This window comes from Psammomys obesus, unplaced genomic scaffold, assembly GCF_907164565.1.
Source record: "Psammomys obesus unplaced genomic scaffold, mPsaObe1.curated_primary_1811, whole genome shotgun sequence".
NCBI classification, from domain to species: domain Eukaryota; kingdom Metazoa; phylum Chordata; class Mammalia; order Rodentia; family Muridae; genus Psammomys; species Psammomys obesus.
The window spans coordinates 14,534,485-14,548,681 of NW_026585895.1; the positions used below are offsets into that span (position 1 = coordinate 14,534,485).

Below are 14,197 nucleotides of genomic sequence, written 5' to 3' on the forward strand. Positions count from 1 at the left end.
CCTGGAATCCTAGCTCCTCAGGGGGCTGAGGCAGGAGGGTCCTGAGTTTGAGTTTGAGCTTGTTTTCGAAGAGAGTTTTTAATGAGCTCCACTGTATCACTTAGGTTGTTTTGAGTTTGTGTCTGTTAGGGGTTGGTCTGATGCTTGTATTTTGATGCTAATTACTGGCGCTCTAGATCTGGTTACTGCCTAGATACACCTATCCTTGCGCAAACCTACCTGATTGGCTGATTAAACGGCCTATACCTGGGCATGGCAGAATGGGGTAGGCGTGGCTAAGGTTCCTGGGCTTTTGAGGACAGGAGAATCATGGGAAACAGATGGAAAGAGAGAAAGAAGGAGGATACTACAATGGGTTAGTATGGAGGAAGAACCACGTGGCCTAGGAGGAAGGACTCCAATAATGGCGTGGAAAGGCCCAGATGAAGAATAAAAGCAAATATTTATAGGATTATGGGTGGAAGGTAGTCCAGATAGGAATGGTTAAGGCAGATGGCATTGGATGGGCCTGGGAGGTGGATGTGAGGTTATTGAGACAGGGTAGGTATTTGCCCAACCCAAGGTAAATAAGACAATTATAAAATTTAATAGGTGTCTGTATCTGATTAATTGTGATAGTGGGTTAAATAATAGTGCCACAACAATTATAGGGCAAATAATAAACATTATATAGCCCAACACTAATTTTATTTTTAACAACATCTAACAGAATATCCAACTTATTAAAAAATAAGAAAATGTATTTACTTGTAGAACAGTCACCATAGACTTCAGGTTGGGTTGATTATCACCATAAGATCATCATTGCTCAGCCAGGTGATGGAGGTGCATGCCTTGAATCCCAGCACTTGGGAGACAGAGGCAGGTGGATCTTTGTGCGTTCTAGGCCAGCCTGGTCAACAGAGTTCCAGGACAGCCAGGGCTAAAACAGAAAAACCCTGTCTTGAAACACCCCCTGCTCCGAAAAAAATTATCATTGCTCTAGCTGCTTAACTTTACTTCTTCTTTGCATTTCATAGTAACAGTTTCATCCAAAGCTGGTTCCTCTTGAAATCATGGAATGGCTCCCTATCCATCTCTCTTACTTTCTTACTCAAGCTCAGCTTGAAAGTCTCACGTCTCTCTCAAAACAAAGAAGAGCTTTTCTGTTTCTTTGATTAATGTTAGAGAAATAATTGTTGGCATGGGAGGTATCTGTATTTTCAAACTAACTAGACCTGGCCCAAGACTGTAGTTGGCTCTTCAGATTGCCTTGATGGGGAAGAAGTTGTATAGAGTCCATCACAATGTCTGCAAATGCAACAGATGAATTTTCCTAAAACTATCCACCTATGGAATGACGCAGTTAACTGAGCAGATGCTTTGTTACAACCTATTTGTATAGTCATTTTTGGTCACAGTCTGAAAAGAGAGCATTGACATAGGGGTAATCAAGGTACTCTTTGGGGATTTTTAGTCTCATTAATAAAAAAAATTTAAGAATGCACCCAAACAGAACCTCAAGAACAATTTTTTTTTTTTAAAAAAAGAAAAAACTGCAGAAAGAAAAAGACAAAGAACTATGTCTTTTAAACTGGCATAAAAACCAGACATGGTGGACAAGCAGCTATGCAGTGAGGAGAGAAGCTTTAGAGCAGTGCTTCTCAACTTTCCGAATGCTGTGACCCTTTAATACAGTTCCTCATGTTATGGTGACCTCCAACCATAAAATTATTTTCTTTGCTACTTCATGACTGCATCCTACTATAAATATTTGTGTTTTCCAATGCTCTAAGGCAACTCCCATGAAAGTGTCATTCAACCCCCAAAGGGGTCATAACTCACAGGTTGAGAACCATTGCTTTGGAGAAAGAATGAGGAAGTCCAGAATGCTGGGGGAAAGCCCACAGTGTTAAGGAAAGCATGCTTAGAAGAGAGAAGAAAAGGAGAATATACTCTGAGAATATACTCAGTTCAGAAGAGTGCACAGACCGAGCATTACATGGCTGCGGCCTACAAGTTTCTACATTAGTGGCAGGGATTCTGGAAAAGAATAAAAAGCAATGAAATCACCTATATAACAACATGAATGAATCTCAAAGTAATTACTTTGAATAAAATCTGTAATAAAAATAGATGAGTGGTGGTGTAAGGCTTAAGAAGGAATGACAAGGGGTAAAACAGGACCTGTTGTTGATGAATGTAGCTGTTATTTGAATTGTAATGATGGTTTTGGAGGCACATACTTGTCAAAGTTTAACATTTTAAATATTTACTTTAAATGGATCTTACTAAAGAGCTTGTTCTTCCTATCTTATTAGTATGGCTTAAGATGAGTTCAAGGATGAACCCTGAGCCAAAGTGTTTGAACCAACCCAACTAGAATATTTGGTCTCCACCCAGACCATAGATTTCATTCTTTTGACCAGGAATTTTTTTCTGCTCTAACATCAAGATTCCTCAAAGTCAAATGTCTTGCCCAAGTTTACACATGAAGGAAATCACCAAAGATTTGCTCAATTTTATCTGATTTCATAAAACCTTGTATTTTTTTCCCTCAGCCATTCTTAAGTTACACATTTGAGGCAATTCCTAGATACCATGCCACTACAGACATTTCTGAGAAAAAAAAATTATATTGTCTTCCTGGAAAAGTCCTTAATAATTATGTTTTTAAATGATTTAGGAACGAAGGACTGTGAAAAAGATGGCGTTCCCTATCCACCTCTCCTGCCCAGAAAGGTTGATCTCCAGGAGGTCACCATAATCCCACACAATGAGTGGGAAAGGATTCGGGGTACCCTGGACAAGTTGACAAGAGAAGCAGCAGCCCTTCGTGCAGAAAGAACGGCAAAGAGAAGGATGCACACCCAGTCCCAGAACTTGGTAAAACACTGGACTAACACATACGCAGTAAGTATCACCCTTCCAGAAGTCACAGGCTTTGAATACTAACTGTTGCTTCTTAGTAGTGTCTTAACACCTTTTATAATGTTATGCTCAAACTGTTCAAGGTCTTTTAGTAACATACTATAAATGACCCAATTAAAGTAAACATTTTGTTACCTTTTGGTATGTATATACCTCCAAAACCATCATATGGTTAAGATAATGAGCATTAATCACCTAAACGTTTCCAGGCCCTGTTTAGCTCCTTGTCTCTCCTTAGAAATTAGTAGGTCACCCCTCATTTATCATTTATTATTTATTTAACAGAATCACTTTGAGAGTTATTCATGCTTTTATACACTCTTTCTATTGCTGAGTAGGAGTCCAGTGTTTGGTACACTACAGTTTATTTAGCTGGTCACTTGATGGCATGACGTCAACCGAATAGTGACATCTGGGTTGTCTTCATCATTTGACTACTATAAATATGGTTACTGTGAATATTCATGTAAGTCTGTATATGGACATATATTCCCATTTCTCTTGAGTAAATACCTTGATGAGAATAAGTAGTGAAATCACATGATCAGCTTATAGTTAGTAAATGGGTTAAAAGGTGGCTGGAGGGCTGGAGAGATGGTGTAGAGGTCAACAGCACTGGCTGTTCTTCCAAAGACCCTGAGTTCAATTCCCAGCAACCGCATGGTGGCTCACAACCATCTGTAATGAGAGCTGATGCCCTCTTCTGACCTCCTGACTCACACGCAGACAGAATACTGTATAAATAATAAATCTTAAGATGGCTCCACAGTGAACAGTGCCCACAGCTGTGGGCCTTCCTGATTGGGTAGGGAGGTGTCCCAGAAACCCAAAACTCCAAGGCCAGGGAAGGTATCCCAGCTCCGAGGTGGGGCAGTGCCTTAAGGGAAAGGGTACCCTGAGACAAGGGAGCGGGGAACCACACAGCTCTGAGGGGAGACCTCTGTCAGCAGAGACATTGCAGTGCCTAGGGGAGGGTGACCCCAACATCTGAGGACCTGAGGAGCCTGAGCTCCACCCCTCCGATGAGTCACACCAGGCAGTAAATCAAAACAGATTTATTAGAGGGATGAAGCTGGGAGTGGCTGCCTCTGCGCCCAGGCAAAGAACTGGGCAAACACAGTCTGGGCAAAAAACAGCATTCCAAGGCAGGGATTTCCAGAGTGAGGATTGGTGGGATTTCAAGTCCTGAGCTTGGGGGAAGCTTTGGGATTGGTGGGTTTTGTCCAGCTTTTTTTTACCTAAAATTAGCATAAATCTGGGAGGGGCCCACTGATGGGCAGGAGATGACTGTTGTGAATGCCAGTTAGAGAGGTGTGGGGAGAAGCCTATTAACTCATGCCCTAGGGGGTTTACACAGACTTGAACTCTAAACAAAACAACTTTCCTTAACTAAACTATGAACTTAGTGTACTAAAGGGTCAGATTTCTAGTTCTGGTTCCTGGCTAGCAGTGTCAGACTATGTAAAGCTCCCTACCTTGGAGGAATGGCTAGTTTATACATTGTTGCTACAAAGACGCCGGTGCGTGGAGCTCACACACTAGCTCCAGTTAAATGCCTCCCTTTCCCAGAGTTCCCTGTCAGCAGCAGCCATAACTGAGGCCTCAGGTTCTGCTGTTTTCTCTGTGGCTTCAGCTTCTCAGTTTCTCCAGGCGTCTTGTCTCAGGTCCAAGGGCTGTGGAGGTTAGCCTCAGCAGCCCTGGAGTCCTGAGGTGTTGCTCTCTGGAGCTGTAGAGAGGCCAGCAGCACAGCCTGAAGATCCGAGCACCCCTTCCAGGGACTCACAGGGTGTGGCACTCCGGGGGGCTGAAGAGGGGGACCCAGGGAAAGATGTAGGGGGAGCCCAGAGGCAGAACTTGTAGCGCCTGGCTCCTGGAGCTCCTCAGCAGGGGCGCAGACACTTTCTTGCAAAGTTAACAAAGAGAGTCTGGTAGAAAAGGCTTTCCAGCCATTAATAGTCAACAACAGTTTTTTTCAGAGGAGTTTTCATTCAGGACTCAACTGAGCAGCTCACAATCACCTGTAACACCAGCTCCAGGGCCTCTGACACTGTCTTCTGGCCTCTTGAGACACCTGCACACATGGACACACACAGAGACACACACGAAAATATAAATCTTTTAAAATTAGATTTTAAGCCAGGCGCTGAGGTGCACGCCTTTAACCCCAGCACTCAGGGAGGGAGAGGCAAGCAGAACTCTGTGTTTAGAAGTCAGCCTGCCTACAAACCCAGTCCAGGACAGCCAGTGCTACACAGAGAAACCCTGTCTTGAAAACCAAAGAAAGCAAACAAACAAAATTTTTTTAAAGAAATTTCCAAACTGTTTCACAAAATAATTGTGATTTTATATTCCCACCAGCTGGATGAGACTTATGTTGCTCCTATAGTCTCATCAATAGTTGGTATGGGCAGTCTTTCTCAGACATTCTAATGGGTGTGAGAGTTTCCATATAGCTTGACTTTGAATTTTCCTAATAACAAATGTTAAATATCTTTTAAAAAATATTTATGGTACATGTATGTATCATGCACATGTGGAGCTCAGAGGACAACTTGTGGGAGGTTATTTCTCTCTCTGCTATGTGGGTCCTTGGAACCTAACTCCTCTTGCCAGCCTTGGTGGCAGTGCCTTTACTTGATGAACCATCTCACCAGCTATCTTAGCACTAACTCTTAATGTGACAACCTGGAATCACCTGAAAAAATTCTCAGGTGAGTTGAGTAATTGTTTTCATGAGTTTGGCCTATGGGCCTGCCTGTGAGGGGTTGTCTTGACTGATAATTGAGTAGGAGGCCCAGAACAATTCAGGAGGCCCCATACCTAGGCTGGTGGTCCTGGACTGTAGAAGGAAGCAATCTCCCTGAACTTGAGCCTGAGCAAGTCTGGGGGTAAGCCTGTGAGCCATGTTCCTCCATAACTTCTGCTTCGGGTTCCTACTTTGAGTTTCTGTCATAACTTCCCTCAGTGATGAATTGTGACCTGAAAGTATAAGCCAAATAAATTTGTTCCTTACTTGAGTTGGTTTTGGCCAAAGTTTTATCACATCAATGGAAAGGAAACTAGATCGCTGGCTAAATATCTTTTAATGAACTTGTTTTCCACCTCCTCAAATTTTTGTGATTAGATTTGTTTTGTTATTGATTCATAGAACTTTAAAAATATCAGAAGTGTGGTGGTGCATCCTTGCAATCCAAATACTCAGGAAGCTAAGGCATAAAGACCTTGGTTTCGAGGCCAGCCTGAACTACCTAGTGAGGTAGTTCAAGGCCAGCCTGGTCAATATATTAAGACCCTGTCTCAAGAAACACACAAACAAACAATAATAACAGAAACAGGGCTGGGGATGTAGCGCATCTGATAGAGTGCCTGCTGGACTCAGGAAACCCTGGAGGCAGTCTGTAGCCCATTCAAAGCCAATCATGTTGGAGATGGCAAGGAAAATGAAAAATTCAAGGTCATCTTTGACTATGCAGTGAGCTTAAAGCTAGCCCAGGTTCCATGAGATCCTGTCACAAAGAAAATGTATATATTTGAAAATAATTCCTGTCATATATATCTTGAATTATTACTTAAAAGACAAAATTTTATTTTCCTTTTTGAGATTTTTTTTTTTAATCAGTTCCAGGTTGACCCCTGTCTTAATTAGGGTTTCTATTGCTGTGAAGAGAAACCATGACCATGGCAACTCTTATAAAGGAAAATATTTAATTGGGGCTGGCTTTCAGTTCAGAGGTTTAGCTCATTATCATCATGGCAGGAAACATGGCAGGCTGCAAGTAGACATGGTGCTGGAGAAGGAGCTGAGAGTTCTATATCTTGATCTGCAGGCAGCAGAAGGAGATTGTGTGCCACACTGGGTCTCCAGAGTAGCTGGCATTAAAAGTATGCCATCATAACAGGCTAATAATCTTTTTTTTTAAGTTTTTTAAAAAATATATTTTTATTTTTAAAATTTTATTTAACTTTATTTTACACGCATTAGAGTGAAGGTATCAGATCTCTTGGAATGGGCATTACAGACAGTTATGAGCTGCCATGTGGGTGCTAGCAATTGACCCTGGATCCTTTGTAAGAACAGACAGTGCTGTTAACCACTGAGTCATCTCTGCAGCCCCAAAAAGGTTTTAATCTTAATGAAGTCTTAGGATTGGAGAAATTCATTATATACCACATTAATGGTTTTATTTTTTTTTTAAGATTTATTTATTTATGATTTTTACAGTGTTCAGAAGAGGGCACCAGATCTCACTATAGATGGTTATGAGCCACCATGTGGTTGCTGGGAATTGGACTCAGGACCTTTGGACCATTAATGGTTTTAGATTTTGAATCATGTAAATGTGCTACCCACCTAAAAAATTAAATTAAAAATTAGTTCAGGGCTGGAGAGATGACTAAGTGGTTAAGAGCACTGACTGTTCTTCCAGAGGACCTGGGCATGATTCCCAGCACATACGTGACACTTCACAATGTTCTGTAACTGCAGCCCTAGGACATTCAACAACCTCTTCTCACCTCCTCGGGCTCCAGCAAGCACATGATGCAGACAACACAGCCATGTGCATAAACTATCTAACAAAATACAACTTAAAATTAGTTTGAGGTGTTAAGGTCATGTTTACTAATGAACCATGCAAACAATTAAAATTCATAATGAAATTCAAGTGATCATGCATTGATATTAACTTTTGGGTCAGTTAAATTGAAAAATAAAAACAAAAGTTTGCTTTTGGGCCCTGAGTTTTATCCCCAACACTGAAAAAAGAAAAAGAGAGATTACTTTCTCTTTTCACAGGGAATGAAAGAACAGAAGCTTAAAGCCAAGCAAAAGCGTGATGAAGAGCTTGAGGCTGAAAGACAAATTCTTGATGTGGAGGAAGAACTACACAAAGAAGGAGAAAGAAAGAAGGCCATTGAAAGCGCAAAGCAGTATCAGTTTTACCAGACAGAAAGAGTGAAGAGCTTTCATGTACTATCTGGCTTCTCTTCTCTTTATATATATGTATATTTAACATGCATAGTTAACAGTTTTCTCTGTATAATTATACATAGTTTTCTTAAAATAGTGCAATTTTTTTGTAGTCAGGACTTCTTCTCAGTAGAGTTATGAAAGAGCGTGATGCCCAGATTCAGTACAAAAAGAATACAGAAAAATCAGATAAAAAATGGGAGAAGCAATTGAAACTCAGCGTAGAAAAAGCTATTAAAGAAGAGCAAGAGAAAGAAGAAAAACAGCGCCAAGCAAGATTAGCTCTTGCCAAAGATCATCTGAAACAGTATGTATACATCAGTGACCTTTTATGTGTCTTTCTTGTAATGAATATAGCTTTTCCCCTGATTTGAAATTAATGCAAGGCAAAACACATGGTAGGAAAAATACAAAGAAAGAGATTAAAACTCACTGTCAGAGACAAGTATGGTGACACAGTCATGACTCCGGGGCTTGGCAGGCTGCAGCAGGAGAATGAATCAAGAACTAGAGGACAGTCTGGTTAACATAACAAGACCGTTTCAGAAGATAAAGGCCATTAAGACGGCTCAGTGGGTAAAGGCACTTGCCACACAAGCCTGGCTTGAGTTCGGTCCCTGGAAGGAAAGAACTGACTCCATAAAGTTGTCCTCTGACCTTCACAAGTGCAAAGTTCCACACACATCACACAGGAACACACACACATATATATATACCCACTGATTTTTTTTTTTTTAAGACAAAAAAAAAAGGTGCTATAGCGATGGTTCATTGTTAAAACACTGGCTGATTTTCCAGAGGATCTGGGTTTGATTCTCAGTATCCACATGGAAGCTCACAACCACCCAGTTCCAGGGAATCTGACACACTTTTCTAGCCTTTTCAGGTGCTATATAGATGTGGTGCACAGATGTGCATATAGACAAAACACCCAAACACACAAATCAAATTAAAGTTTTAAAAAAGACAAAGATTAAAGAAAATAAAAGAGCTCAGTGATAATGTTCTTGCCTAGCATGCCTGAGATCCCAGGTTCAATTACATGCACTGTAAATAAAAAAATATAAATAAAGAAAAACCGGCAGAGGTGGTGTATGCCTTTAATTCCAGCACTTGGTAGGCAGAGCCAGGTAGGCCCCTGTTTGAGGGTTGCCTGGGCTACACAGAGAAACCCTCTCTAAACGACAGCGACAAGAAACCCCCACTTAATCATACATTCATAATATATTAATTCATTGAAAAATAGAACTTCCATTTTGCCAGCCACTGTTCTACATTAGTATACTTTTTTTTTTCTTTAGAAGTTCATAATCTGGGAAAGAAAGGTCAAAAATGGCATAAACAAATTAGGTATGATGATAAATACTTTAGAAAATATATGTAAAAAGGTAGAACAGAAGGAGCAGTGTAAGAATTAAAGAGGCAGGCTGTTGAGATGGCCCAGAGGTCCAGAGTTCAGTTCCTAGCAACCACATGGTGGCTCACCACCATCTGTAACTTTAGCTCCAGGGGAAGCCAACACCTTCTTCAGACTTCCCTGGGCATGTGGTAGACACACATACATACAGGCAAAATGTTCATACCGTAACCAGTATTTTTAAATGTATTAGCAGATACTACCTAGGAATTACCTTGAGGTGGTGTAAAACACATTACATGTTCTTTGATAGCTTTTCTTCAAAGGATGGAGGATTTGTTTCCACTGTCTGGAGGGCAGGCTACACATATTTGCTCATGGCCAGCGACCAGAATGTGACAGAGTGATTATGTGTGACATCTCAGATTAGGCTATTAAAGGCATATGGCTTCTTCCTTGCTTATCCCTCAGAAAGCTCATTGTGGGAACCTGACTTCCGTCTTGCTAGATACTAAAGCAGGTCTGTGGGGAAAAGAGGTGGCAGGAAACTGCAGGTGTGTGATAGTGGATCTTCTAGCTTTGGTGAAGCCTTGCCCCAGCGTCTGCCCCACTACTGCCCCAGCATACAGCAACATTGTAAGCAGTGTGCAGACACCAGACGGAGGCAGGCTGCTGTGGCCTGTGTGAGAGTCTGCCTTGCACTAGCATCCTGGAGATGAGGCAAATGTGGAACTGTGGAGATACAATTTCCCAAGTAGAGAGATTTTTAACCAAGAAATTAAACATATCTATTGTAAAGAAAGATAGCCAAGTATCTATTGACAACATGTATTCTCATTCTTTCTGCATGTAGTTAATTTTTCTGTAGGAATAACCTCATAGACCTTATTTAAGAAAATTTTGCTGCTGGGCATGGTGGTGTACACCTTTGATCCCAGTACTTGGGAGTCAGAGGCAGGCAGATCTCTGAATTTAAGTCTGGCCTGATCTACATAGTAAGTTCCAGGCCAGCCAAGGCTACATAGTAAGACACTGCCTTAAATGTTTTTTGACTGATTACTTCTGAATCCTGTTGGCTTTGCAGCACTTTCCTCTGCATAAATTCCTTTATGACAGGGGTAGAAAGAGAGAAGAGGGCCAGAGTGATTTTATCCATCTTACAGATCTCAACCACTCCTGTGAACCCTAGTTTTCCATATCCAGCTGCTTCCAAGAGATGCCCATTAGAGTCTCATAGGCACCTCAAAGAGGTGATCTCTACCCCTGCAGGGACTGCCCAGCAGCACCTATATCCACCCACTTGAAACCATAGTCACATTGTCTGCCATGGTCCCTCATCTCCTTTATCCTCCATAACACACCTCAAAGCATCTCATGTTGATTTGTTTTCTTCCAAAACAAGTCTTGAATTTAGAGCTGTCTGTCCCCTTAGCCACTGATGCTCTCATCCATCAATTACATGGACCTAAGTGACCCCCATACTCACTCTTAATCCTATTCCCCATCATCTGTGATATTCCAGTAAAATGAAAAGTGGTTAAATTATTCTGATAATTTGGATGCTTCTGTAGCTTTCTAGTCATTTAAAAAGGAGTACTTGGCCCCATGGAATCTGCCCTCATCCTGTCTCAAGCGTCTGTCCTACTCCTTGTCTATTTTCTGATTGCTCTAATGCTCTCACCTGCCAGGGCCTTGAGTCCCTGCTAAGAACTTTCTGGCCACAGTACTTCTCACATACTGTTTTTACTCTTCAGAATGTATCCCCCTTTCCTACCAGCGCAGACAGACCTTGCCTCTTAGCATACAGCTCAGTCTAAAGAGGTCTGTGTGACTCCGTTCTAACTCTTTTTCTTAGTCTCTTTCTCTTTCTTTGTTTTGTTTATGCTTTTTGAGACAGTTTCTCTTTGTGTTGTCCTAGAACTCACTTTGTAGGCCAGGCTGGTCTGGAACTCACAGAGATCCATCTGCCTCTGCCTCCCAAGTGTTGAGAGATTAAAGGTGTGTGCTGCCACCACCTGGCTGTCTCTTGCTTTCTTTTTATATGTTACATCACAATTTTTAGTTATAGTCCCTAACTCTAATGTAGTTTCTTGATGGCTGTTTCATCAATGTAATAGAACTTCAATAAATAGGTTTTAGATAATTGAATAAGGGGCTAAGGATTACAGAGGGACTAAGGGAAGTCCTCAGGCCTCAAGCCTAGGCAACTGGAAACTGTTCATAAAGATGAGAGCAGGAGACCATTTAGAAGAGGAAGGTGATAGATTTGCCTTTGCACATAGTGAATGTAAGATGGCTACGGAATTAGCCAGGCCTTGATGCCTGCTGGATTGCCCTATAAGGACCAAAATTTCCTGTTTTAATTAAAAGTTATTTATTTATATAGATAAATAAATTTATTTTGTTTATGGGTATCACTATGTAGCCCTAGCTGACCTGGAACTAACTTCATAGACCAGGCTGACCTTGAACTCACAGAGATCCTCCTGCCCCTCTCTCTCTCTCTTTACCTCTGCCATCTCCTCTGTCTCTGTGTGCTAAGTTTAAGGCATGTGTCGCCATACCCCTGCCTTTATAGGACTGTTCAAAGTCTGGGTGAGCTCAGAAGAAGCTAGATCTCAATAAGCACAGCTCAGGATGTGAGAATGTGAACCTTCTTTAACGCCATTGGGCTGTCATGGTAGTGTGTACAGCAAGGCAGGGCTGCTCTAGAGTGCGCTGGCCAATCTGGAAGTCAGATATGTCTGCATCCATTGCATGAGTCCTTCCTTGTGCAAAATGCAATTCTGCATTCCGAGCATGAATGTGAGGGAACATCTGTGCCAGTGGAAAGGAGAGATGTTGGCACTGGCTAACATTGTTTGTAAAGATTGGATTTTTAATTACCTGTCAGTAAAGATTTTTACCTTACTTGGGCAATTTGACTTAATGAAAATTTAGAATGTTGATGGAAATGTCAGGTCCCCTGGTTCAACAAATAAATAGAAACATTCGTATCTTATTTTCAGCTCTCAGGTTTAGAGTAGACATCAGTCATCCATTACCATTTCCCTCCTGCTGAGTCTTGGATCTTTTCTTCCTGCTCTGTCTCTCTCTTGTTTTTGGAGACAGGGTTTCTTGGCTGTCCTGGACTTGCTCTGTAGACCAGGCTGGCCTCAAACTCACTGAGATCCTCCTGTCGATGCCACCCTGAGTGCTGGGATTAAAGGCATGTACCACGATGCCACTAAGTCTTGGTGCAACTTAACCCAATACACTGAGCAGCTTTTACTAGTCAGCTAGAGCCAATTACATCACAAGAGTTTTTTGGTATTGCTGATGGTAATCTTGACTGTCAATTTGATCAGACTTAAAAAACAAAAACAAAAACCAACCCTTTATTTAATAATTATGTGTGTTGGTCTCTGTGTGAATAAATCACATGGTATATTCCTATAAAGGCCAGAAGAGGGCACCAGGAGCTATCGTCACCTGAAGTTACAGTGGGTTGTGAGCCTGAAACAGGAAGTGCTTTTGTTGTTTTTTTCTTTTTTTTTTTTTTTTTTTTTCAGAGACAGGGTTTCTCTGTGTAGCCTTGGCTGTCCTGGACTCACTTTGTAGATCAGGCTGGTCTTGACCTCACAGAGAACCACCTGCCGCAGCCTTCTGAGTGCTGGGATTACAGGTGTGTGTCACCACTCAGGAAGTGCTTTTACGCACTGAGCCCATCTCTCCAGCCCCAAAGCTGCAATATTTTGTATTTTGTTACTTTGTCCTAAACTTAAAAAAATAAATAAAATAAAATAACTTTTTTTTTTCAAAATTGGATATTTCTCTTCTTCTAATATTCTTGAGAACTTTGTTGTTGACTTGTGAATCTGCTTCTCGAATGTGACAGTAAACATAAGATACAGCAACATCAGTCAGCAAAGTTTTGGAAACTGACTTTTTGGGACCACCCTAAATCCGGTGTGGCAGGGGCCAGCACAACCCTTAGTTTCTTCAGTTCCTCCAAAAGAGAGTACTCTGACTTCCGAGTTTCTTGACTTTGTGTTTGTGCCAAATTTCTTGGCCTGCTTCCCGATGTAGTCCTCTGTGGTCCGGCAGTTTTTCTCTTCCTGATGCAAAAAGACTCCAGGAGAAATGTTTGCGTGGTTGCGAGCATGTGAAGGAGGGGCTCATCTTTAGCTGTCTGTCTATTAGATTGTTGGCCTTCCCTGAGCCGCCTGTAGAGAAGGAAAATCAATTAGAGAAGGCGCAAGCAGGGCCCCGGGTGTGTGTGTGGGGGGGGGGGGATGAGCAGCTTTGCCGCGTTCTCTGGGGTGCCTGCTGGTTGAGGGACCCCGTGATCCAGGGTCTGCTGCGAACTGCTGCTGCTGGGAGCTCCTGGGGTTTGGGAAGTGAGTTGAAAGGCACTCCTGGGGTGCCGCTGGAGAGAAACCTTCCAGATCAGGGCTGTGCTGTGCGGCCAACCTTCAGCGATCCCCGAAGAACTCATTCAGGAGCCCTGAGAGCCGGGGTTGGGAGGGGGAGTGGGGGGGGGGGGGGGGGGGGGGGGGGGGTGGGAGCGTCCTGTTCAGGAGGCATCAGTAGCCAACCAGCGGGGAGCTACAGGAGGAAGAGCCGCCAGAGTGGCACTGGGTACTGAGACCTCCCTGCTTTGCTCTCTGCGTCAAACCCCACTTCTTGAAGCCTTGGCTGTGGCTTCTGCAGCATCAGCTTCTGTGCTGGGGCCCATCAACTTCTCCGTTCCTCTTAGCCAGCCAGCTCTCCTTCCTAAAGAAGGGAGCCCTGGAGTCTGCTGTCAGGAACAAAATATAAACAAGTATAAACAAGCCAAGTGTAAACAGCCTGGGCTGTTCAGACTGTTTTTGTCACTGCCACTTCGTGTCTTCATTTCCCTGCATCCTTTCTTGAGAGTCCTATCACCCCAGGTGATAACCTGTATCGTCTTCCTAGGATATCACACACACACACACACA

General features: G+C 42.4%; 1 protein-coding gene across 1 annotated transcript in view; it reads left to right on the forward strand.

Annotated features, from left to right (window-relative positions):
* Cfap210 (cilia and flagella associated protein 210) overlaps nucleotides 1-14,197 on the forward strand; it is a 32,757-nt gene that overhangs the window by 3,199 nt on the left and 15,361 nt on the right. Inside the window, exons 2-4 of the mRNA XM_055600784.1 lie at nucleotides 2,666-2,892; nucleotides 7,706-7,879; nucleotides 7,993-8,186. Coding sequence (XP_055456759.1) covers nucleotides 2,666-2,892; nucleotides 7,706-7,879; nucleotides 7,993-8,186 — 595 coding nt within the window. The remainder of the gene's footprint in view (nucleotides 1-2,665; nucleotides 2,893-7,705; nucleotides 7,880-7,992; nucleotides 8,187-14,197) is intronic.